Below are 17,247 nucleotides of genomic sequence, written 5' to 3'. Positions count from 1 at the left end.
TCACATACACATGGTTAGCAGATGTTAATGCGAGTGTAGCGAAATGCTTGTGCTTCTAGTTCCGACAATGCAGTAATAACGAACAAGTAATCTAACTAACAATTCCAAAAAACTACTGTCTTATACACAGTGTAAGGGGATAAAGAATATGTACATAAGGATATATGAATGAGTGATGGTACAGAGCAGCATAGCCAAGATACAGTAGATGGTATCGAGTACAGTATATACATGAGATGAGTATGTAAACCAAGTGGCATAGTTAAAGTGGCTAGTGATACATGTATTACATAAGGATGCAGTCGATGATATAGAGTACAGTATCAACGTATGCATATGAGATTAATAATGTAGGGTAAGTAACATTATATAAGGTAGCATTGTTTAAAGTGGCTAGTGATATATTTACATCATTTCCCATCAATTCCCATTATTAAAGTGGCTGGAGTAGAGTCAGTGTCATTGACAGTGTGTTGGCAGTAGCCACTCAATGTTAGTGGTGGCTGTTTAACAGTCTGATGGCCTTGAGATAGAAGCTGTTTTTCAGTCTCTCGGTCCCAGCTTTGATGCACCTGTACTGACCTCGCCTTCTGGATGACAGCGGGGTGAACAGGCAGTGGCTCGGGTGGTTGATGTCCTTGATGATCTTTATGGCCTTCCTGTAGCATCGGGTGGTGTAGGTGTCCTGGAGGGCAGGTAGTTTGCCCCCGGTGATGCGTTGTGCAGACCTCACTACCCTCTGGAGAGCCTTACGGTTGAGGGCGGTGCAGTTGCCATACCAGGCGGTGATACAGCCCGCCAGGATGCTCTCGATTGTGCATCTGTAGAAGTTTGTGAGTGCTTTTGGTGACAAGCCGAATTTCTTCAGCCTCCTGAGGTTGAAGAGGCGCTGCTGCGCCTTCCTCACGATGCTGTCTGTGTGAGTGGACCAATTCAGTTTGTCTGTGATGTGTATGCCGAGGAACTTAAAACTTGCTACCCTCTCCACTACTGTTCCATCGATGTGGATGGGGGGTGTTCCCTCTGCTGTTTCCTGAAGTCCACCATCATCTCCTTAGTTTTGTTGACGTTGAGTGTGAGGTTATTTTCCTGACACCACACTCCGAGGGCCCTCACCTCCTCCCTGTAGGCCGCCTCGTCGTTGTTGGTAATCAAGCCTACCACTGTTGTGTCGTCCGCAAACTTGATGATTGAGTTGGAGGCGTGCGTGGCCACGCAGTCGTGGGTGAACAGGGAGTACAGGAGAGGGCTCAGAAAGCACCCTTGTGGGGCCCCAGTGTTGAGGATCAGCGGGGAGGAGATGTTGTTGCCTACCCTCACCACCTGGGGGCGGCCCGTCAGGAAGTCCAGTACCCAGTTGCACAGGGCGGGGTCGAGACCCAGGGTCTCGAGCTTGATGACGAGGTTGGAGGGTACTATGGTGTTGAATGCCGAGCTGTAGTCGATGAACAGCATTCTCACATAGGTATTCCTCTTGTCCAGATGGGTTAGGGCAGTGTGCAGTGTGGTTGAGATTGCATCGTCTGTGGACCTATTTGGGCGGTAAGCAAATTGGAGTGGGTCTAGGGTGTCAGGTAGGGTGGAGGTGATATGGTCCTTGACTAGTCTCTCAAAGCACTTCATGATGACGGATGTGAGTGCTACGTTTAGCTACGTTGTGAGTGCTACGGTAGTCGTTTAGCTCAGTTACCTTAGCTTTCTTGGGAACAGGAACAATGGTGGCCCTCTTGAAGCATGTGGGAACGGCAGACTGGTATAGGGATTGATTGAATATGTCCGTAAACACACCGGCCAGCTGGTCTGCGCATGCTCTGAGGGCGCGGCTGGGGATGCCGTCTGGGCCTGCAGCCTTGCGAGGGTTAACACGTTTAAATGTCTTACTCACTTCGGCTGCAGTGAAGGAGAGACCGCATGTTTTCGTTGCAGGCCGTGTCAGTGGCACTGTATTGTCCTCAAAGCGGGCAAAAAAGTTATTTAGTCTGCCTGGGAGCAAGACATCCTGGTCCGTGACTGGGCTGGGTTTCTTCCTGTAGTCCGTGATTGACTGTAGACCCTGCCACATGCCTCTTGTGTCTGAGCCGTTGAATTGAGATTCTACTTTGTCTCTGTACTGGCGCTTAGCTTGTTTGATAGCCTTGCGGAGGGAATAGCTGCACTGTTTGTATTCAGTCATGTTACCAGACACCTTGCCCTGATTAAAAGCAGTGGTTCGCGCCTTCAGTTTCACACGAATGCTGCCATCAATCCACGGTTTCTGGTTAGGGAATGTTTTAATCGTTGCTAACGATGCTTCGTGGGTGACTGTTGTTGATGTGTGCAGAGGGTCCCTGGTTCGCGGGTATGGGCGAGGGGACGGTCTAAAGTTATACTGTTACACCTAAAGCCACAGTACAGCCATAAGCAGCGACCATGTAGGACTTGACAGCAGCCCACCATTGGATCTCAGCCCACCATTGGATCTCAGCCCACCATTGGATCCCAGCACACCATTGGATCCCAGCCCACCATTGGATCCCAGCCAACCATTGGATCCCAGCCCACCATTAGATCATAACCCCCCAATGTGGGAACCCTACACCCGTCCCTTTTATGGCAAGACCTTCAAACATCTGTCCATGTACATGAGAATTCTCAGAAGAGAGAAACCATTTAGCTGTGCTGACAGTGGGAATAGCTTCAATCCCAAGAATCACCTAAATGAACATGACAGACTCATACAGGAGTGAAATAACATGGCTGCTCAGTCTGATAAAATAATGACTCAGAAGACTTATCTGCTGAGGAATATGAATAATATCCACAAAGAGAGAAAAACTGACAATAGAAATAAGGTCTTCAGTCACTCTTAGGAAAGGAGAGTAACTCCAGACCATTCATACTGTGGGTCTCAGATAAATACATATACTGTACCATGGACTTAATGTTGTAAAACAGTGTATGTAAATAAAGTTTGATTTGATTTGAATGACGAGGTAATGATCAAACAGTACAGAGGATTTTAGGAAATTCACAGTTCTGCTGTTCAAAGTATGTTTAATTTATCCCTTCATAAGAAACAGCAATATCTGGTATTTGATTTAGGTCAGGCTGATGTAATTAATACATGAAATGAAATGAAAAACAATTCCAGAAAAGGTATCCTTGCATTTGTCCAAGAGTATTTCCAAGAGTATTTCTCATAAATTCTGACCTAATGCTGCTCATTCATCGTGTTGATTTAGTCTTGTATGGAGTAATGATAAACTGTTGCCTCCTGAGGAAGAATAGATTCTCCCAGATCATCCTATACTTATGATAACCACTATTTGTCTACATGTAGTCGGCGTTCTCCTTTACTACTGGTCTGTAGGCTGCCTTGCACAGTAAACTCCCATCCAGCTGGCGGCGCTGTTGTGTTTCTGGGTTCGTCACCAACTAGAACAAAGAACGTCCCAAGATTCCTTGACTAGAACACGGAAGTAGGATTGCTAACGAGGTTTTATTGTTCCTTGTGTGGAGTAAAGAAAGACATACTTACTAAACTAAATAGGCTACCCATCTCTAATTTTACAGAAAATGTCTAAACTACAGATGTTGTGTGTGTTTTTGAATGAGCGTTTATCGGCGGCTGCTGTGGATATTTTTGGGGCAGTTGAGAAAACGGTAGTGGAGTACCAGGAGGAGAATGATCGGCTACGGAGACTGCTGCGGAGGACACCAGAGATACAACTATGTAGAATAGGTTCGTATGTAGATACTGATAGCTAGCTATAGTTCTACTTTATTGATAAACTGTTAACTGATCACCACTTCATACACGTTTAAGAAGTTGTTTTTAAACCTACCGTGCATGGATAAAAACATTGTCATAAAAACAGGAAGTGATTTTAATTTATAATTCAAAATTGATACACTTTAGAAATACAGAGAAGTAATTGAAAATGGATTCTAGTTTTTAATTATTAAATTGGCATTATAGTTAGCCTGGTCTTGAATTTACTGGCTTAAAAATGCAAATAGACCACAACCCTGATGTCTAAAGCCTGTATAGAGTCCCACAATGGGGGTGTAATAATACCCATAAAACCTAGCGCTCAAACAGGGTTCCAATCGTTTTCCCACCATTCATTTTTCCCATAGGGGATTTTAGAACACTTAACATTTGGACTGCGTTTCATGTTGGCTTACCCCGGTGTGACGGTTTGATAACCATGTACATCTCTCTCAGACAAGGTGACTTTTAGCAATATTTTCTTCAGTGGCGGTCGGTGCTGTTTTTTTATGAGCACGGCCTTATTTCTATTAGCATATTGGATGACTGTCATTCATATTCCATTCGCCCAGCGCAATGTAACATTGATAGGTTTAGGTTACTACAAGATACTTACATTTTCCCTATAGCCATCATGAGGTCGCTACAACAGCCTAGCCTATGAATGATAGTATACAACACAGGTGCACAGGTTGAGAAGAATTTGTGTAATCAATGTGACAGACAGCGAGACATTTTAATACCGCCTTGCGCACTCTTGCCTGCATCTGGTTGATCTAGGGTGTAATCATTAGTCCAACAGTTGCAAACAAGAGTTTCTATTGGACAAATTCAGGTATGTTTATCCCTGTTCTGTTTGCTTCTGTTTAATAACGTTTTTTTTAACAGAATCTGTGGAATGAATACACCCCTGATTACACGCAAATGCAGTTAACTTTCTTTGGGTGCAGGGCAGAAATGAGCAGTGAGCACTTTCGTAACAGAAACATGCAAACAGTATGATCACTTTGAACGTTGTAGCTATAATTCCTTCTTGCGTCTCACCTTTTCCCTTCAGTGCACAACACATTAGCTGTCTGTGACCAGGCAAAAAAATCTTTCCAAGCCAAACCTTCATATCATAACCACTACACACAGCCTTCATCGTTGTCACCATTATTAGCTGAAATGGGGCGGCAGGTAGCTTAGTGGTTAGAGCGTTAGGCCAGTAACCATAAGGTTGCTGGATCGAATCCCAGAGCTGACAAGGTAAAAATCTGTCGTTCTGCCCCTGAACAAGGCAGTTAACCCACTCTTCCCCAGTAGACTGTAACAAATTCTTAACTGACTTGTCTAGTTAAATTATAACGTCATAGTCAACATAGCTACTAGAACTATCACGTTAGTAAACCCTCTACAATCATGCAGTACAGTGTAGTCAGCAAGCAGTTTAGCAGTTGCACCGATGGAAATAAATTAATAAAACCAAAAGCTTACCTTGAAACGCTATTAGCGCCCACCGCTAACTAGCTAGCCATTTGTTACACTAGCATAGCATCCATCTTTTTTGAGCTGGGTGTTTGAGTAGGCTTAATTAGCTAGCTGCATTCGCTAGCTAAGTGGAAGTGAAAAATAGATCAGATCTTCTCCTTAATTTTTGAAGGTATTAAATCATTCTATAGTGTTCAACTATTGTCTCTCTCTCTTTGAGTCAACTACTCACCACATGTTATGCAGTGCTAGCTAGCTGTAGCTTATGCTTTCAGTACTAGTTTAATTATCAGATCCTATGATTGTGTGGACAACTTGTCAGTTCATGCTGCAAGAGCTCTGATAGGTTGGAGGATGTCGTCCCGAAGTTGTCCTAATTACTGTGTAAGTCTATAGAAGGGGGTGAGAACATTGAACCTCCTAGGTTTTGTATTGAAGTCATTGTACCCAGAGGAGGACGGAAACTAGCTGTCCTCTGGCTACACCATGGTGATACCCTACAGAGTACTGTACAGTCGTGGCCAAAAGTTTTGATAATGACACAAATATTAATTTTCAAAGTTTGCTGCTTCATTGTCTTTAGATGTTTTTGTCAGATGTTACTATGAAATACTGAAGTATAATTACAAGCATTTCATAAGTTTCAAAGGCTTTTATTGACAATTACATGAAGTTGATGCAAAGAGTCAGTGTTGACCATTCTTTTTCAAGACCTCTGCAATCCGCCCTGGCATGCTGTCAATTAACTTCTGGGCCACATCCTGACTGATGGCAGCCCATCCTTGCGTAATCAATGCTTGGAGTTTGTCACAAAAGGCATTGTTCGTCACCAAACTGTTCCTGGATGGTTGGGAGAAGTTGCTCTCTGAGGATTTGTTGGTACCATTCTTTATTCATGGCTGTTTTCTTAGGCAAAATTGTGAGTGAGCCCACTCCCTTGGCTGAGAAGCAACCCCACACATGAATGGTCTCAGGATGCTTTACTGTTGGCATGACACAGGACTGATGGTAGCGCTCACCTTATCTTCTCCGGACAAGCTTTTTTCCGGGTTTGCCCCAAACAATCGGAAAGGGGATTCATCAGAGAAAATTACTTTACCCCAGTCCTCAGCAGTCCAATCCCTGTACCTTTTGCAGAATATCAGTCTGTCCCTGATGTTTTTCCTGGAGAGAGATGGCTTCTTTGCTGCCCTTCTTGACACCAGGCCATCCTCCAAAAGTCTTCACCTCACTGTGCATGCAGATGCACTCACACCTGCCTGCTGCCATTCCTGAGCAAGCTCTGTACTGGTGGTGCCCCGATCATGCAGCTAAATCAACTTTAGGAGATGGTCCTGGCGCTTGCTGGACTTTCTTGGGCGCCCTGAAGCCGCCTTCACAACAACTGAACCGCTCTCCTTGAAGTTCTTGATGATCCGATAAATGGTTGATTTGGGTGCAATCTTACTGGCAGCAATATCCTTGCCTGTGAAGCCCCTTCTTGTGCAAAGCAATGATGACGGCACGTTGCAGGAACCATGGTTTACAGAGGAAGAACAATGATTCCAAGCACAGGAGGATGCAGCTTCCAGTCTGTTATTCGAACTCAATCAGCATGACAGAGTGATCTCCAGCCTTGTCCTCGTCAACACTCACACTTGTGTTAACGAGAGAATCACTGACAAGATGCCAACTGGTCCTTTTGTGGCAGGACTGAAATGCAGTGGAAATGTTTTTTGGGGATTCATTTGCATGGCAAATAGGGACTTTGCAATTAATTGCAATTCTTCTGATCACTCTACATAACATTCTGGAGTATATGCAAATTGCCATAATACAAACTGAGGCAGCAGACTTTGACAATTAATATTTGTGTCATTCTCAAAACCTTTGGCCACAACTGTAGACCTTCATTGGGGAAAAAAGTGTGTTTTAATCAATTATTTGGTAGAATAAACAAACATTGTTGGCGCACACCCAGAAAAATCATTTTGTGTGGAGGTGCTGACGGCGAATAAACTATAAAAATAAAGCGAGTCGCACACTCCATATATAAACTCCATGTATAAACTCCATGTATAAACTCCATGTATAAACTCCATATATAAACTCCATGTATAAACTCCATGTATAAACTCCATGTATAAACTCCATGTATAAACTCCCAGTAATTTATTGGGTAAATCACCAACGTTTCAGCATCACTGTGCCTTCTTCGTAAATTCAAAAGGAGAGGCTACAAGGACAAAACTCTTGATGCTGCAATGATGAAAATATCAACAACAAAATATAAAATAATAAATAAAAGATCATGGTGTTTGTAGTTCTTTATGTTTGTAGTCCTTTATGTTTGTAGTCCTTTGTTTGTAGTCCTTTATGTTTGTAGTCATTTATGTTTGTAGTCATTTATATTTGTAGTCATTTATGATAGCCTTATCAGGAGCTAATTAGGATTTCATTTTTGGGTAGTAAATACAGGTGAATATATCAATAAAAGTCACCTTGTCCTGGAGAGATTTGCATGGTTATCGAAACGTCACGCCAGGGTAAACCTCCTTATTTTAAGTCATTGTAAAGGGTAAGCCTCCTTATTTTAAGTCATTGTAAAGGGTAAGCCTCCTTATTTTAAGTCATTGTAAAGGGTAAGCCTCCTTATTTTAAGTCATTGTAAAGGGTAAGCCTCCTTATTTTAAGTCATTGTAAAGGGTAAGCCTCCTTATTTTAAGTCATTGTAAAGGGTAAGCCTCCTTATTTTAAGTCATTGTAAAGGGTAAGCCTCCTTATTTTAAGTCATTGTAAAGGGTAAGCCAACACAAAACACAGCCCTTATTTTAAGTCATTGTAAAGGGTAAGCCAACACAAAACACAGCACTTATTTTAAATCATTGTAAAGGGTAAGCCAACACAAAACACAGCCCTTATTTTATTGTAAAATCCCCTATGGGGACAAATTAATGGTGGAAAAAACGATTAAAACCATTTCCCTGTTTTGACAGTTAAGTTTTATGGTTGTGACTTGGTTTTTTATTAGGATTCCCATTGGCTGTTGCAAAAGCAGCAGCTTCTCTTCCTGGGGTTCACGTGAAACATGACATCGTCCAGAACATTAATAGACAAGAACTACAGAAAACATTTTTAAAAGGCACACGTAGCCTACATCAATATATCAATACATACACACAAAATGATCTAGGTCAAGTAGGGGAGAGACGCATTGTGAGGTGTTGCTTTATCTGTTTTCTAAAACAGGTTTGCTGTTCGCTTGAGAAATTTGCGATGGAACGGAGTTCGATGCAACAATGGCTCTTTATAATACTGATCGCTTTCTTGAATTTGTTCTGGATTTGGGGACTGTGGTAACCTCTGTATCCAGGCTGTATAGGTAACCTCTGTATCCAGGCTGTATAGCTGGGTAACCTCTGTATCCAGGCTGTATAGCTGGGTAACCTCTGTATCCAGGCTGTATAGCTGGGTAACCTCTGTATCCAGGCTGTATAGCTGGGTAACCTCTGTATCCAGGCTGTATAGCTGGGTAACCTCTGTATCCAGGCTGTATAGCTGGGTAACCTCTGTATCCAGGCTGTATAGCTGGGTAACCTCTGTATCCAGGCTGTATAGCTGGGTAACCTCTGTATCCAGGCTGTATAGCTGGGTAACCTCTGTATCCAGGCTGTATAGCTGGGTAACCTCTGTATCCAGGCTGTATAGCTGGGTAACCTCTGTATCCAGGCTGTATAGCTGGGTAACCTCTGTATCCAGGCTGTATAGCTGGGTAACCTCTGTATCCAGGCTGTATAGCTGGGTAACATCTGTATCCAGGCTGTATAGCAGGGTAACCTCTGTATCCAGGCTGTATAGCAGGGTAACCTCTGTATCCAGGCTGTATAGCTGGGTAACCTCTGTATCCAGGCTGTATAGCTGGGTAACCTCTGTATCCAGGCTGTATAGGTAACCTCTGCTCCTCCTCTCCTTCCCTCCAGACTCCCTGCAGCTCTCTGTCTCTGAAGAGGAGGTTCCCCCTGAGCAGCAGCACTGTGAGCAGGAGTGGAGCCCCAGTCTGGGACAGGAGGACCCAGAGACCAAACAGATTAAAGAGGAACAGGAGGAAGTCAGGACCAGTCAGGAGGAAGAGCAGCTTCAAGGGGTGGAGCCTGATATCATAGAGTTCATATTTACTCCTCCTTGTGTGAAAAGTGAATGTGATCAGGAGGACCCACGTCAAGATCCCATACTTGCTGAACACCCAACTCTCCTGAAAATGTCTAAACTACAGTCGTTTCAAGAGTTTTTAAATCAGCGTTTAACGGCGTTTGCTGCTGTGGAGATTTCCGGGGCATTTGCGAAAGCAGTAGCAGAGTACCAAGAGGAGAATGATCTGCTACGGAGACTGCTGCGGATCACACCGGAGATACAACTATGTAGAATAGGTTCGTATGTAGATCTACTAGGTTCGTATGTAGATCTACTAGGTTAGTATGTAGATCTACTAGGTTAGTATGTAGATCTACTAGGTTAGTATGTAGATCTACTAGGTTAGTATGTAGATCTACTAGGTTAGTATGTAGATCTACTAGGTTAGTATGTAGATCTACTGATAGTTAGATATAGTTCTACTTAATTGATTGTTAAAATGTTCATATGTAGATGTACTAGGTTCGTATGTAGATCTACTAGGTTAGTATGTAGATCTACTAGGTTAGTATGTAGATCTACTAGGTTAGTATGTAGATCTACTAGGTTCGTATGTAGATCTACTAGGTTCGTATGTAGATCTACTAGGTTCGTATGTAGATCTACTAGGTTCGTATGTAGATCTACTAGGTTCGTATGTAGATCTACTAGGTTCGTATGTAGATCTACTAGGTTCGTATGTAGATCTACTAGGTTCGTATGTAGATCTACTAGGTTTGTATGTAGATCTACTAGGTTTGTATGTAGATCTACTAGGTTTGTATGTAGATCTACTAGGTTTCTACTAGGTTCGTATGTGGACGTACTGACAGCTAGCTGTACATGGATAAAAACATGTCTGTGTCACGAAAACCAGGAAGTTATTTGAAAGTATGACAATAGGTTCTAGAATTGACTGACTTTAGAAACAGGAAAAGAATAAACAGATGCACATTTCTTACATTTATCTTTCGGTCGTTCAACCTTCATCAGAGCAAATCTCCCCAAACAGTGGGACAGATGAGGCCATTAAGGCTGCGTTTATACAGGCAGACCAATTCTATCCCCCCCACCCCACTAATTGGTCTTTTGACCAATCATATATCTTTTCACTCCAGATAATTTTCAGTGCTGATCTGATTGGTCAATTAATGGGAAAGAGATTAGATTTGGGCAGCCTTAGCAGCCAGAGATAATTACAGACACCTGTGGTAATCTAAACTAACCCAAAGGGCCACTCGATGTCATATCAGATAGAACAGAACATAAAGATGTAATTCTACAAATACAAAATGAGGTGTTTGTATCAGGAACCCATAATCTCAGACAGAACAATACAGACGACAATCTGCAACAAAAAGAAAGACGAGTTAAACACACAACACCTCAGTGCTTTCAGGAAATATTCAGACCGCTTGACTTTTTCCACATTTTGTTACGTTACAGCCTTATTCTAAAATGGATTAAATCGTTTTTTCCTCATCAATTGACACCCTATACAATACCCTATAATGACATCACAATACCCCATAATGACATAACAATACCCCATGATGACATCACAATACCCCATAATGACATAACAATACCCTATAATGACATAACAATACCCTATAATGACATCACAATACCCTATAATGACATCACAATACCCCATAATGACATAACAATACCCTATAATGACTTCACAATACCCCATAATGACATAACAATACCCTATAATGACTTCACAATACCCCATAATGACATAACAATACCCCATGATGACATCACAATACCCTATAATGACAAAGCAGAAAGAGATTTTTAGATTTTTTTTGCATATCCCATTTACATTAATATTCAGACCCTTTACTCAGTACTTCGTTGAAGCACCTTTGGCAGCACCTTGGGTATGACGCTACAAGCTTGGCACACTTGTATTTGGGGAGTTTCTCCCATTCTTCTCTGCAGATCCTCTCAAGCTCTGTCTGGTTGGATGGGACCATCGCGGCACAGCTATTTTCAGGTCTCTTCAGAGATGTTAGATCGGGTTCAAGTCCGGGCTCTGGTCGGGCCCCTCAAGGACATTCAGAGACTTGTCCCGAAACCACTCCTGCATTGTCTTGGCTGTGTGCTTAGGATCGTAGTCCTGTTAAAACCTTCACCCCCTTTCTGAGGTTCTGAGCGCTCTGGAGCAGGTTTTCATCAAGGATCTCATTGTACTTCAAATCACATTGTATTGGTCACATACACATTTAGCAGATGTTATTGCGAGTGTATTGAAATGCTTGTGTTCCGAGCTCCAACAGTGCAGTAGTATCACAATTCACAATAGTACACAAATCTAAAAAGTAAAAGAATGGAATTAAGAAATATATAAATATTATGACGAGCGATGTTGGAGTGGCATTGAGTAAAATACAGAAGAATATAATACAGTATGTACACATGAGATGAGTAAAACAGCATGTAAACACTGTTAAAGTGACCAGTGATTCCATGTCTATGTATACAGGGCAGCATCCTCTAAGGTGCAGGGTTGAGTAACCGGGTGGTAGCCGGCTAGTGATGGCTATTTAACAGTCCGATGGCCTTGAGATAGATGTTTTGTTGAGTAACTCCCGAGTGACGATAAACGCGAATCTGAGCATCACTCCTGGTGAGACAAAACTGCGACTTGTCAATGAAGAGCACTTTTTGCCAGTCCTGTCTGGTCCAGCGACGGTGGGTTTGTGACCATAGGTGACGTTGTTGCCGGTGATGTCTGGTGAGGACCTGCCTGACAACAGGCCTACAAGCCCTCAGTCCAGCCTCTCTCAACCTATTGTGGACAGTCTGAGCACTGATTGAGGGATTGCGTTCCTGGTGTAACTCGGGCAGCTGTTGTTGCCATCCTGTACCTGTCTGTGTGTGTGATGTGTGTGATGTTCGGATGTACCGATCCTGTGCAGGTGTTGTCACACGTGGTCTGCCACTGCGAGGACGATCAGCTGTCCGTCCTGTCTCCCTGTAGCACTGTCTTAGGCGTCTCACAGTACGGACATTGCAATTTATTGCCCTGGCCACATCTGCAGTCCTCATGCCTCCTTGCAGCATGCCTAAGGCATGTTCACACAGATGAGCAGGGACCCAGAGCATCTTTATTTTGGTGTTTTTCAGAGTCAGTAGGAATGCTTCTTTAGTGTCCTAAGTTTTCATAACTGTGACCTTAATTACCTACCGTCTGTAAGCTGTTAGTCTTAATGACCGTTCCACAGGTGCATGTTCATTCATTGTTTATGGGTCATTGGGAAACAGTATTTAAACCCTTAACAATCAAGATCTGTTATTTAGATTTTTACGAATGACTTTTGAAAGACAGGGTCCTGATAAAGGGATGTTATTTATATATAGTTTTTAAATAATTGGGTTGTAGCTGGGTAGTGATGGCTATTTAACAGTTTGATGGCCTTGAGATAGAAGCTGTTTTTCAGTCTCTCGGTTCCAGCTTTGATGCACCTGTACTGACTTCGCCTTCTGGATGATAGCGGGGAGAACAGGCAGTGGCTCGGGTGGTTGTTGTCCTTGATCATCTTCCTGGGACATCGGGTGCTGTAGGTGTCCTGGAGGGCAGGCATTGTGCCCCCGGGGATGCGTTTGGCATACCGCTTCACCCTCTAGAGAGCCCTGCAGTTGCGGGCGGAGCAGTTGCCGCACCAGGCGGTGATACAGCCTGACAGGATGCTCTCAATTGTGCATCTGTCAAAGTTTGAGGGTCTTAGGGGCCAAGCCCCCCGTTGCGCCTTCTTCACCACAATGTCTGTGTGGGTGGACCATTTCAGTTTGTCAGTGGTGTGTATGCAGAGCAACTTGAAGCTTTCCACCTTCTCCACTGCGGTCCCGTCGATGTGGATTGGGGCTCACTCTGCTGTCTCCTAAAGTCCAACGATCAGCTTCATTTTGTTGATGTTGAGGGAAGGTTATTTTCCTGACACCTCCTCCACCAGGTCCCTCACCTCCTCCACCAGGGCCCTCACCTCCTCCACCAGGGCCCTCACCTCCTCCACCAGGGCTCTCACCTCCTCCACCAGGGCCCTCACCTCCTCCACCAGGGCCCTCACCTCCTCCACCAGGGCCCTCACCTCCTCCACCAGGGCCCTCACCTCCTCCACCAGGGCCCTCACCTCCTCCACCAGGGCCCTCACCTCCTCCACCAGGGCCCTCACCTCCTCCACCAGGGCCCTCACCTCCTCCACCAGGGCCCTCACCTCCTCCACCAGGGCCCTCACCTCCTCCCTGTAGTCTGTCTCGTCATTGTTGGTAATCAGGCCCACCACCGCTGTGTCGTCTGCAAACTTGATGATTGAGTTGGAGGCGTAAAGTATATATCCAGAAGGGTTGTCGTCTCCTCTTGGTGACACTTCCACCTGGAATTGAAGAGAAGACACGCTGTTAGAGCACCGGACAAAGAGACGAGCAAACAAGGTTATTTTCATCCTTGCTTCAGCTCGGTTTGAAGCATCTGGATGTCTGGCCCACGTACACGTTGTCACAAACACAGCGTAGGATGGAAATCACATGTCATGTGACCACGTCCTTCACACAACCTCTTTTCCAGACCTAGTGTCTGAACGCTGAGGTTTTTACCAGGGACCCTCACCATACAATACATCCTCATTCAGTCCTAACAGCCTGGATACAGAGGTTTTTACCAGGGACCTCACCATACAATACATCCTCATTCAGTCCTAACAGCCTGGATACAGAGGTTTTTACCAGGGACCCTCACCATACAATACATCCTCATTCAGTCCTAACAGCCTGGATACAGAGGTTTTTACCAGGGACCTCAACATACAATACATCCTCATTCAGTCCTAACAGCCTGGATACAGAGGTTTTTACCAGGGACCCTCACCATACAATACATCCTCATTCAGTCCTAACAGCCTGGATACAGAGGTTTTTACCAGGGACCTCACCATACAATACATCCTCATTCAGTCCTAACAGCCTGGATACAGAGGTTTTTACCAGGGACCTCACCATACAATACATCCTCATTCAGTCCTAACAGCCTGGATACAGAGGTTTTTACCAGGGACCTCAACATACAATACATCCTTATTCAGTCCTAACAGCCTGGATACAGAGGTTTTTACCAGGGACCCTCACCATACAATACATCCTCATTCAGTCCTAACAGCCTGGATACAGAGGTTTTTACCAGGGACCCTCACCATACAATACATCCTCATTCAGTCCTAACAGCCTGGATACAGAGGTTTTTACCAGGGACCTCAACATACAATACATCCTCATTCAGTCCTAACAGCCTGGATACAGATGTTTTTACCAGGGACCCTCACCATACAATACATCCTTATTCAGTCCTAACGGCTGCAGGGTATCAAGTAGAGCTGGGCGATATGGCCTAAAAAATAATATCTACTGTATAGCTATCCAGGCTGTATAGCTGGGTAACCTCTGTATCCAGGCTGTATAGCTGGGTAACCTCTGTATCCAGGCTGTATAGCAGGGTAACCTCTGTATCCAGGCTGTATAGCTGGGTAACCTCTATATCCAGGCTGTATAGTTGGGTAACCTCTGTATCCAGGCTGTATAGCTGGGTAACCTCTGTATCCAGGCTATATAGCTGGGTAACCTCTGTATCCAGGCTGTATAGCTGGGTAACCTCTGTATCCAGGCTGTATAGCTGGGTAACCTCTGTATCCAGGCTGTATAGCTGGGTAACCTCTGTATCCAGGCTGTATAGCTAGGTAACCTCTGTATCCAGGCTGTATAGGTAACCTCTGCTCCTCTCCTCCCCTCCAGAATCCCTGCAGCTCTCTGTCTCTGAAGAGGAGGTTCCCCCTGATCAGCAGCACTGTGAGCAGGAGTGGAGCCCCAGTCTGGGGCAGAAGGACCCAGAGACCAAACAGATTAAAGAGGAACAGGAGGAAGTCAGGACCAGTCAGGAGGAAGAGCAGCTTCAAGGGGTGGAGCCTGATATAATAGAGTTCATATTCTCTCCTTCCTGTGTGAAAAGTGAATGTGATCAGGAGGACCCAACCCAGACTGTGGAGAACAGAGGGAGAGACTCTAAACCAGTGGATCTCAAACCTTCTGTCGTTGTGACCCACATTAAGGGTCTCAACATTCCCTGTGACCCTCCAGATAATCAAAACAATGCCTCCTGCCACAGTTCAGCTGTAAGCAGCTACACAGTAGGACTTGACAACAGTCCACTGTTGGATACCAGCCCAACATTGGATCGAAACCCACCAATGGGGGAACATTGTTCCAAACCCAACACCATGTCTAGAAGAACTCACCAATGCCGTGACTGTGGAGAAACATTTGCTCTGAAAGCTGACCTGCAGAGACACGTGACTCTCACCAAGAAGAGACCCAGTGAATGTAGCTTTTGCAAAAAAAGCTTCAACTCCACCTGTAAACTGAAGGCCCATGTCCGACTCTGTCACATTGGGAAACCCTGTGGAATGACCTTCAAACACAATCTGCCTAATCACATGAGGATTCACACAGGAGAGAAATCATTTAGCTGCGGTGACTGTGGAAAAAGCTTCAATCGGAAGATGAGCCTAACTGAACATAAACTGACTCACACAGGAGAGAAACCATTTAGTTGTGGTGACTGTGGGAAAAGCTTCAATCGGAAAGGTCACCTAACCATACACAAACTGACTCACACAGGAGAGAAACCATTTAGCTGTGTTGACTGCGGGAAAAGCTTCAATCGGAAAGGTCACCTAACCATACACAAACTGACTCACACAGGAGAGAAACCATTTAGCTGTGGTGACTGTGGGAAAAGCTTCAATCGGAAGGGGCACCTAACCATGCACAATCTGACTCACACAGGAGAGAAACCATTTAGCTGTGTTGACTGTGGGAAAAGCTTCAATCGGAAGGAGCACCTAACGATGCACAAACTGACTCACACAGGCGAGAAACCTTTTAGCTGTGGTGACTGCGGGAAAAGCTTCAATCAGAAAGGGGACCTAAGGAGGCACAAACTGATTCACACAGGAGAGAAACACCATGGCTGCTCCGTCTGTGGTAAAGGATTCACTCAGAAGACGAATCTGCTGAGGCATGTGGATAAAGTCCACAAAGGAAGAAAACAGGACAGAAACTGAAAGGGAAGGGGGGATACCTAGGTAGTGTTCCAACTGAATGCATTCCACTGAAATGTGTCTCCCGCATTTAACCCAACCCCTGTGAACCAGAGAGGTGCTGGGGGGCTGCCATAATCAACGTTGTCGGCACCCGGGGATCAGTGGGTTAACTGCCTTGTTCAGGGGCAGAACGACAGATTTTTACCTTGTCAGCTCGGAGATTCTATCCAGCAACCTTTCGGTTACTGGAAAGAACATTAGGACAAAGAGATTGTCTGGGGGAAAATAATGAATGGCAATATCAATATCAAATACTTAGGATCCTTAATGAGTGACAACGAACAACAAATATATAAAGATAACTTTATTCCATTACTCAACTTTATGAAAGCAGATCTAATTCAATGGAATAATCTTCCTGTAAATCTTAACAGATAAAATAAACCTCTTCAGAATAGCATATGGCTCCTAAAGGTTTTTGTATTTATTTTCGGTAATACCAATTACCCATCCAAATGTTTTTTTGTCGAAAAAGTATACTGGGTCATAAGTCTGTTTATGATCACGATACAGCCACATGATTGGTCAGTGGGGGAGAGGGGTTAAAGCCACATGATTGGTCAGTGGGGGAGTGGGGTTAGAGCCACATGATTGGTCAGTGGGGAGTGGGGTTAGAGCCACATGATTGGTCAGTGGGGAGAGGGGTTAAAGCCACATGATTGGTCAGTGGGGAGAGGGGTTAGAGCCACATGTGATTGGTCAGTGGGGGAGTGG

At 44.4% G+C, this 17,247-nt stretch overlaps 2 protein-coding genes across 9 annotated transcripts in view; one reads left to right on the top strand and one right to left on the bottom strand.

The window, feature by feature from the left end:
- The window catches only part of LOC112259691 (gastrula zinc finger protein XlCGF57.1), a 1,127,091-nt gene that overhangs the window by 25,540 nt on the left and 1,084,304 nt on the right, over window positions 1-17,247 (bottom strand). The window lies entirely within an intron of this gene.
- Window positions 3,294-16,933, top strand: LOC112259714 (zinc finger protein 2). Its single transcript, XM_042329404.1, has 3 exons — window positions 3,294-3,721; window positions 9,181-9,627; window positions 15,167-16,933. The coding sequence occupies exons 1-3, from the start codon at window positions 3,556-3,558 to the stop codon at window positions 16,492-16,494; spliced, it is 1,941 nt and encodes a 646-aa protein (XP_042185338.1). The 5' UTR covers window positions 3,294-3,555; the 3' UTR covers window positions 16,495-16,933.

The sequence above is a fragment of the Oncorhynchus tshawytscha genome, linkage group LG10 (assembly GCF_018296145.1).
Source record: "Oncorhynchus tshawytscha isolate Ot180627B linkage group LG10, Otsh_v2.0, whole genome shotgun sequence".
In the NCBI taxonomy this organism is placed as follows: domain Eukaryota; kingdom Metazoa; phylum Chordata; class Actinopteri; order Salmoniformes; family Salmonidae; genus Oncorhynchus; species Oncorhynchus tshawytscha.
This window is presented reverse-complemented; position numbering and strand designations above follow the sequence as displayed.

Excerpts from the sequence above, each read along its gene's own strand:
- LOC112259714 (XM_042329404.1), top strand. The coding sequence starts at position 3,556 with ATGTCTAAACTACAGATGTTGTGTGTGTTTTTGAATGAGCGTTTATCG. Across the intron at positions 3,722-9,180 it reads GATACAACTATGTAGAATAG|ACTCCCTGCAGCTCTCTGTC; the intron begins GTTCGTATGTAG and ends CCTTCCCTCCAG. Across the intron at positions 9,628-15,166 it reads GATACAACTATGTAGAATAG|AATCCCTGCAGCTCTCTGTC; the intron begins GTTCGTATGTAG and ends CCTCCCCTCCAG.